At 41.3% G+C, this 9,059-nt stretch overlaps 1 protein-coding gene across 2 annotated transcripts in view; it reads left to right on the top strand.

Annotated features, from left to right (window-relative positions):
• Nucleotides 1-9,059, top strand: part of RNF34 (ring finger protein 34) — a 47,354-nt gene that overhangs the window by 14,033 nt on the left and 24,262 nt on the right. For both annotated transcript variants that reach the window (XM_089676520.1, XM_089676514.1), the window contains exon 2: nt 5,700-5,909. In XM_089676520.1, the coding sequence (XP_089532646.1) occupies nt 5,700-5,909 (210 nt within the window). The remainder of the gene's footprint in view (nt 1-5,699; nt 5,910-9,059) is intronic.

Genomic DNA, 9,059 nt, shown 5'->3' with positions numbered 1-9,059 from the left:
TGACAGCTAATTCTGTGACCTATAGTGAAGAAAAAAAGCCGGCAATTGCATTTAAAAATCAGCACCGACATACACTTTGTATTGCGACCAAAATTTGTAAATCGAGGCCTTGTTTTCAATGGATTTTCATTCGTAAAGCGAAAATTACGTTAACCGAGGCGTTTTTAAACCGAGGTACGTGTGTGTGTGTGTGTGTGTGTGTGATATATATTACACTCTGTTGGGATAGAGCGTTTTACATAAAAGCTGATCATTGTAAGCACCCCTGTCAGTAGTAAATGGTCTGTCTCAACCCTGTAACTGCTACATCTGCCGGAGAGCTTATTCTCTTGAGAAACCACAGACTAACTGGCAGGATCATCAGGTGAAAGTAATTCTAAAAATAAAAATAATGCATCTAAGAATTGGTAAGCTGCAGCTTAATAAATGTTTGCTTTTATGTTTTACACCACATTAAGCTTTAGTTCTTTGCAAAGTGTGACAGTAGGCCACTAGAGAAGGTGTGAAGTCCATTAGTGTTAAACTGATTACAGATGATACAACTCCAATCGAACAGGTTCTGTTTATTACTACTTATGCAGTCATGGTATACAGACCTATAAAACAGGCTTCATATTTGTATATAGTGTAGCTTTCTATTAGGTGTCATATGATGTGCAGATTTATTCTCCAGAGGGGACTGCTGATTGCTCCATGGAAATGATCAGATGTATCTAAAGTGGTGTCAAGGAGCCTTTCCTATTTTTATCATCGCGATGTTGACAACAAAGAAATGCAGAAAATGGTGAGCTGGGTAAATGGCTGATTATAACTGTCAAACAGCATTTCTGAACTCTTTGATGCAGGCTTTAGTTCCAGGCGTGTTTGTGAGTTATTAGTGTTTTAGAAGTATAATCTACCTTTTTATGACAAAAAAACATTGTAGCATATAGGTGTTTTTAAAACAAAACTGCCTGACCCTCTGAAGCTGCATGTCTCAGCTCCTTCCATCTGTACACTTTTCAGGTTGGATTCTCTGAAAATATAAAATGTAATGATACACAATTCTCTCCTTGGGCATACCATGTATTAAGAACTGTCAGATACCTTTTTCACAATACCAGAAGAAGGATGATCCTTGTACTGAGAGGTAAAATGCATAAACATGAGAAGATCCATTAAAAACCGCATTAATACAAATGGTATCCTCAGATATGGAGTATAAATCTTGGTTTTGTTTCCATTCAGATGGGAGTTCTAAGATAGAGAATATGAAAGTGCAGCGCTAATGAACAATATGTATGGAATGGATCTGAGGCTGACCACAACCTCAAATAAAATCAATAATAAAAGTCCAAAGAAAATAATGTCCAATTCTAATAACATATAAAATCGGTGACTTCGTTACTCTCATGAGGCACAAACTAGGTATTGTGCAGGAAATATAAGAAATGCACACTCACCAGATGCGCAATAATTAAAACTAGAGGTCCCCTCTTGTCCTATGGAAGGTGCAACTCACACTGGGCAGGCTTTCTCACAATAATGGCGCCTTTAGAGGTCTTCTCTACTGGTGGGGGTCAGCACAAATGAGTCACTCTCCTCTGGGCCTCGAGGGTAGTCACCATAGGATCCGGGGCGGAGAATGAGTCGCTCACATGTGCACCAGGCAGCCTGCTGCCCTCCTTCCCATGGCACAGTCACTGGGCTCCTCCTTCACTTCTCCATCTCTCCTCACGTAAGGCACCGGTTGCTTATGAGGTGTAGAAAGTTTTCCTCCTAGGAATGACGTCCCAGCCTCCTTCCCCACCCCAACCTGGAGCCTGCCACAGCACAACAAAGGAGCTGCTGCCAGGCTGCTTTATTACTGCTGTGTGGGGCGGCCGCATTATTCACTTTGTATTGTTTGAATGTATCGGGGAGCCCCCCGTATAGGAGCCAGCCGGAGGCTCTGTCACTGTGTGATGGAGAAAGTGAAGAAGTGGGAGCCCGCTACACAGCACTGCTGGTGGCTCCTCAATCCCAGTGTCTACAGTGGGGTTATAGGATAAGTTGCTATTGTGCCCTTTAGCATCAATGACAGCTTGCATTCCTTTGTGGTTGCTGTGAATAAGACTGTTTATTTTCTCGTGTGGTAAAGATGATTGTCATAAAAGTAGCTGGCAACAATACTAGTGACCGGGCTGCTATTAACCTGCATCTACAGCATTGCACACTCCCTGAATGACCTGGAGGAAAGAGATTTTGCAGCATTTCAGCCTGGAAGGTAGTTATGCTGTAGAGACAAGTAAGTGGTCGTCTCTAGTAATCTTGTTGCTTGTGTGTTACCCCATCGTTGGTACTAATTGGTGGAATAGGATATAATTGCTTATATCAGTAAAAGGAATTATGCCCCATTGCTGGTATCAGTGGGAGGAATAGTGCCCCATCATTGATGTCAGTGGGAGGAATAGTGCCCCATCATTGATGTCAGTGGGAGGAATAGTGCCCCATCATTGATGTCAGTGGAAAGAAAATGACCCAATTGCTGGCATCAGTGAGAGGAATGGTTCCCCATTGTTTCAGTGGGAGAAATGGTACTTCCTTGTTAGTGTTGGTGGGAAGAATAGTGCCCCATCATTGATGTCAGTGGAAAGAAAATGACCCTATTGCTGGCATCGGTGAGAGGAATGGTTCTCTATTGTTCGTGTCAGTGGAAAGAATGGTACTTCCTTGTTGGTGGGAAGAATAGTGCCCCATCATTGATGTCAGTGGAAAGAAAATGACCCCATTGCTGGCATCAGTGAGAGGAATGGTTCCCCACTGTTCGTGGCAGTGGAAGGAATGGGGCTTCCTTGTTGGTGGGTGGAATAGTTCAAGGAAAGGGCCACAGTTTGGAGACCACTGAAGTGATATTAAACACAGTTTATTTGACATTATTCCTTCTTTTTATGTATATGGATGATGGCACTGTATTTTAATAAAAAAAATCTAAATATCTTTTTTCATAATCCGTATGCAGCTGTCATGTGACCCAGCTCTTTCCCAGGCTGTTTTCAGGCAAACATCAGCAGGAGCTTCTAGTCCTGGTCACATGTTTAAAACATTTTATATTAATTATGTATTTTTCCAAAGCCTGTCTTTTTTTTTTTTTTTTTTTTTTAAACTGTCATGCAAATATGTATTTGAACTCATTTGCATTGTTGTTCAAAAACATGGTGTGGGCTATCTTAAGGGAGGTTCTGCCAATCTCAGCCTGTTTCATGCCCCTCAAGCCTGTGTCTATTGTTTGTATGTGCCTAGAATTACAGGGAGGTGATGCCTCCAACAATCAAACAATACATCCCTTTGATAACGTGCATGCTCACGAAACTCGTCAGGGAGGAGCCTGCCGTACTGACGTCACGCCGCCGCGTCTGCATAGAGGGCTGGCGGCCATTTTTGTGAGTGTTTGCTGCCAGCTTCATGTCTCTTTATTGCATTATCCACATGGATGTTTTTACTCTTTGATATAATAAAAGTATTACACTATTAGCACTCCTGTTGTGGCTCATTTGTGCGAGCCATTCTCCCCAAAGTGGAATACATTGTTTTGGCTGGTTTGATCTATGGTGGAGAGGGACCGTTTGAGCCATCCCTGTAATGCTGTGAGAGGCCAGTGGTTGTGTTTGGTGTCTTCCCTGTATGCTGTGAGAAGCCAGTGGAGTTCCTTTCCAGTTTCCATACTATGATCATACTGATGCAAGGTTTACCTACTTTGGAAGAGTTGGACACAATATTATGCTCATTTAATATGCACTTCTGGTGAGTGCATTCACACAACAATCCCTGAGCACAGAGTCACTTGCATAGATTTATCACGGAGCATATTTGGACTTTTTAGTTGATTTTTTTTTTTTTTACATAATTTTTTCTAGAAGTATATATGTATGCTGGACTATTCACCATTGTCACTTTAAATATATATTCATTATCATCTTTCTCGCTACCGTAAGGTGAGACACTTTATGGAACATTGTTCACGTTCGCGCTCAATTGTATGTGCCTCACCTTCATCTTGGTCACTAGTGTCACTTTATTTATTCATTCATTGATGCATATATTGCCTTTCGTTTTATCATAGTTTAGCTCTGCATTTCAGTTTTAATATGTACTATCCCACCGACCCCCATAATGTTTAGTGGGCATGGAAGAGGAGGGAGAGAGTGGGCCGTCATTTAGCTCTGTGTATATGCCCACATGTGTGACTCTATAGTCGTGGGCTGCTGAGATAAGAAAAAGGAGGACATTTAACAGGTTAGAAGGGAATTGAAAGTGGAGCATGCTCAGTAGATGTGGCAACAGCTGGTCTACACAATCTCAGGCTGCAGCAGGGACACAGACAAGGAGGGAGGGACAGTGAACAGCAGGATCAACTTGTTTTTTTACAGAAAACAAATCACATCGTGACAGAGTATGAAAAGAATGTAATATAGCATGTACTGACAGTTTGTACTGACACTTTTTTTTTTTTTTTTTTAATTGATGTGGGTTTAATGACACTTTAATTTCCCCAAATAGTTACATTCAAGGCATGCAATGAATGATAACTGTCACAGTTGCTTGTGCTCTCAACCAAACTGTCAAGTCATTAAATGACTGGCGTCATAACTGCTCAGATGGCAGCTTCGGCAGCTTCAGCATAGGAGGGTTTAGTTCCGCTTTAAATCCACAGACGAAACACATATAAGCAAGCTGTTTTACATGCCAAAAGGATTTTCATTTCTGCCTCTCCAGTCCTGAGACTTACACAGTCCTACCAGTCAGCACAGCCAACCTGTTGCCTTTTGTCTACTGAAGTTAAGAAACCTAGATGGGTCACTCCCCTGCCCCAGCCTGTGATTGGGCAGTAAGCCCGGGTTCACATATATGTGATTCGGTACATCGCATGTGATTCGCGCAAGAACCGCACCACATTCCTGTGCAAATTACATGCGAAGTTTGTGTGTGTGTGGTGCGATTGGAGCCATACGTTATGTATGGCTCCTTTTTTTTTTGGTCCGCACTAGAATCTGATCACATGGGTATTCACACCTATGCAATCCGATTCTTCACGTCGCACCGTGTTTTGCAGACCGATTTCGGGGTGTTGTTAACATACACACCCGCAGCGGTTCGCTTGAACAGGGTGCGATTCTGATGCGGTGAGGCATTCACACAGAAAATCACTGTGAATTCCACACCGCATCAGTCTGAACCCAGGCTAAAGGAGCAGCAACAGACAGATGACATCTATCTGCTCCATTTGTGTACCCTAGGAGCTTGTTCTTGTTATCAGACATGAATGCCTGAATGCAGGACACCTGTTTGGCACCAAGCACTGTGCCTCTGTCTCCCAGGCTGATTGATGTAATTATACTAGTTGAATTTTAAATGCATTTAATGTTTCCTTTTCTAATAAGTACCTAACAGCATAACTGCACATTGTGGTGTCTTTCACTGTCTGCCTGATAACCAATGTCAATAGTGAACACGATGTAGCCCTTTCTGTCTAGTACAAAACTACCAAACATAATTTGATAACCCGTAGTCTAAAAATTAAATTATGCCAGTCGTCTCTCAGCGGCAGGATTTGGAGTGGAAATTAACATTTTATGACTGCATTTTCTGCATTGCCAATCTGTAGTATGAATAGAAGTAACATTTAATAATTGTACATTTTTATTTAATAACCACCTGTTTTTATCTTTGGCTGTTACCAGGCGGGGGCCAGCTCCATGTGGGCGTCTTGCTGCGGGCTGCTGAATGAAGTCATGGGCACTGGTGCGGTGCGAGGGCAGCAGGCAGCATTCGGAGGTGGAACAGGTCCCTTTAGATTTGCACAGAGTGCAGATTTTTCACCATATCCTTCCTCATCCTCCACCATTGTGTGTAAAGCTTGTGGCGTGGCCTTTTCTGTTTTTCGAAAGAAGGTAAGCTTGTGTGTAATGTAAAATGACGTGTACAGCGAGCCATTCTTTGAGCCTACTGCAGCCTATCAGGAACCTGTGATTTGTGTATATTGCCATAAAGATGGTATGTGATGAAAGATGATTTCCCACCTCAAATATATATATATTCTATAAATCTCTTGTGACTATTTTAACACTGGTGAGTAAACAAATTTATGTGTTGTGGTAGGTTTTCAGATGGTGTAGAAATATGAGATGACGTGGAATGGGTTTTGGGGCCTTGTCCTTGTGACAGCTTTTTTTTTTTTTTTTTTTTTTTTTTTTTTTTTTTTTTTTTTTTAACATGCCATTTCTCTTGGAGGACAAGAATCTTCCCTGTGTTTAAAACCTATGGGAGGAGGTTCTTGGTGCACATCTATGATAATGGTGTACCTAGAAGCTCAGTCCTACCCCTCTGACACAAAAAATTTGATTGCCGTTGTTTCTCTGACTGACTGTACTCTTGCTAGTGATGCTGAGGTCCTGTGTTTCCACTAGGGATGCTGTCTATATGAATTTTTTTCATTTTAATGCATTTTCTGACATTTCAACAATTAAAAATCTTTGTTCTGAATTAACTTGTTGATCCTCATACTGGCCCTAGTGTTAGAACTTCTGTTAGTGTCCCTTCTGAAGAGATTCACCCTCTCGGTTTGTCCTGATAACCGTTGTCCTAGAGGCAGAAAGTGGTCAAAATTCCAAAAGTTTACAGTTGTCAACAGAGCAAGAGGTAAGGGAAGATCCTCTAATGGGGACACCTGGTGCAATGACAGCTATCTTAAGGCTAGGTTCGCACTATTGTGGCTTTGTGGGCTGCGTTTGCGCAGGCATGGCATCCCCATCATGTAAATGGAAAAAGGTTGTCTGCAGCATTTTGAAAATGCACCAGCCAAGAAATCGCATACAGGTGTACCTTGGTTTACAAATTTAATACGTTCCCCGGGATGTTTCGTATTGCGAAAAATTCATAAACCAAATTGCGGTTTCCCATAGGAATGCATTGAAAACCAATTAATCCATTCTGGAGGTCAGAAAAAAGTGAAAAAAAAAGTCACTGTCACTATTGGTCCATACTGGTTTTTAAATGGAATTACTGGCTTTTTTTTTTTTCTTCACTATAGCTCAGAGAATCAGTGGTCACTTTCCCCCAGCTAAAAAGTTTTCTTTTTAGTTTATTTCCCTGAGTTAAAAGAAACACTGTTTCCTTTTAGTTTGTTTCCCAAGATAAAAGAAACCGTGTCCTTTTAGCTCCAGGGAAAGTGACAGCTAATTCTGTGAGCTATAGTGAACAAAAAAAAAAGCCGGCAATTGCATTTAAAAATCGGCACCGACATACACTTCGTATTGTGAAAAAAAGTGTTATTTTCAATGGATTTTCATTTGTAAACCAAAAATGACATTAACCGAGGCGTTTGTAAACCGAGGTACACCTGTATTGCTTTTACACCATGCGATTTTCCCTGTGGCTCCTGCACCAGAAACACGTCATGTTTTTAGATGTGTGGGGACGCCATTAAGAATGAATGGCAGCCCTGCGCATTTTAAAGAGCAACGCGTTTTTGGCTATGGGTGGGCGTGGGAACAGCTGCGATACCTGCAACCAACCACAAAGTGTGAACCTAGCCTAAGAGGGAGATTATATTTTGCTTCATAGTTTGTCCCTGGAACCTTAAAGTGGATCTTTACGCACCTCAGCTCCAGCGATGTGGTGTTTTGCTGCTCCCCGCCCGGCTGCACAGGAGCTCAGTCAGTTTCGGCATTGCCGAATTTGTACAGTTAGCTGTGCATGCATGGCTCACTGTACAGCAGCTGACAGGATGGTAAGTAACGTTAATACTGAAGAGATAAAGCATGTCTCTTCTGCATTTAAATTCCTACCTGTTCACTATTTGTTTTTATTTTTTACCCAAAGTTAAACTTTTAAGTGAAGGGATGTAATTTTAATGGTACACTGATTTCAAGAAAATAAACCCTGACAGAGGTGTTATCCATTCAATACTCTATCCAAAAAATATGGATTGTTGTATATTAAAACGGTCAGCTTCTTTATAGGCAAGACCGGGTATGAATAGTCTACTTGTGCATACTCTGTAAATCTCTGAAGTTTTTAGTTGATGGGTTAAAGTGATACTAAAGCTAAAAACATTTTTCACCTTAATGCATTCCTTGCATTAAGGTAATAAGTTTTCTCTCTCTCGACCACCCCCCCCCCAATTCCCTTTGTGGAGGGGATGAGAGGGAAGAATAGATCCAGCACTGTGCATCTCTTCCCTCTCTTCCTCTTCACACAGCACTCCTCTGCTTTGAGTCAAATGCAGTGATGAGGAAGTGGGGGACAGGGCAAAGTCCCGCTGTGAGAGTCAATGGAGCGCAGCTCCATAGACGCACAGCTTGGGAGCGAGCAGACACTGTGGGGGTTAATTAAAAACTTAAAAGTGCAAAATCTGGTGCATAGAAACCAATCAGCTTCCAGTTTTTATTGTTAAAGCTTAAAGAAAACAAGCTGAAGTTAGGAGCCAATTGGCTACCATACGCAGCTGCACCAGATTTTGCACTCTCCACCTTTAGTAAATCAACCCCTGTGTGCCTCATAACAAACTGTTTGCTATGGGGACACACTAAGAAGAGTAGGAGCCAAGATTGGCGACGGGACTTGAGAAGGATCGGGGCAACTCTGTGCAATACCATTGTATAGGGCAGGTGAGTATAACCAGTTATTTATTTTATTTTTTTACTTTAATTAAAAAATAAACAGACTTTAGTAACACTTTAATTTATCAAATATTTCATGTTTATTGTAAAATTTCAAACTATTTACTTGTGTTTCAAGGGATCTGAGAAAATTATTTTAGAGTGGTTCTGCAATAAGTACAAACCAGAAAGCCATAGTAAATTATGACCAATTATTTCCTCCTTTTGAATATCAATCTGTTTTATGGAGGTCCCTGAACAACACTTGTCTGGTGTCTGACAATTATCAAAGACAATAAAGCCCTAAATAAACCATTTTTTCTTTTGCTGTACAAGATGATTTACTTGTGATTGTATGCATCCATTAGGTGTGGAAATGATTGTGGCTTCCTGTGAAATGAAAAGGTATGTAGGAACAGCTGCACGCCCCTGCTACTTTCT

The sequence above is a fragment of the Staurois parvus genome, unplaced genomic scaffold (assembly GCF_062004578.1).
Source record: "Staurois parvus isolate SC_StPar_1 unplaced genomic scaffold, SC_StPar_1.0 ptg000014l, whole genome shotgun sequence".
NCBI classification, from domain to species: domain Eukaryota; kingdom Metazoa; phylum Chordata; class Amphibia; order Anura; family Ranidae; genus Staurois; species Staurois parvus.
Note: the sequence above shows the minus strand (reverse complement) of the source record. Positions and strands in the feature narration are given on the sequence as shown.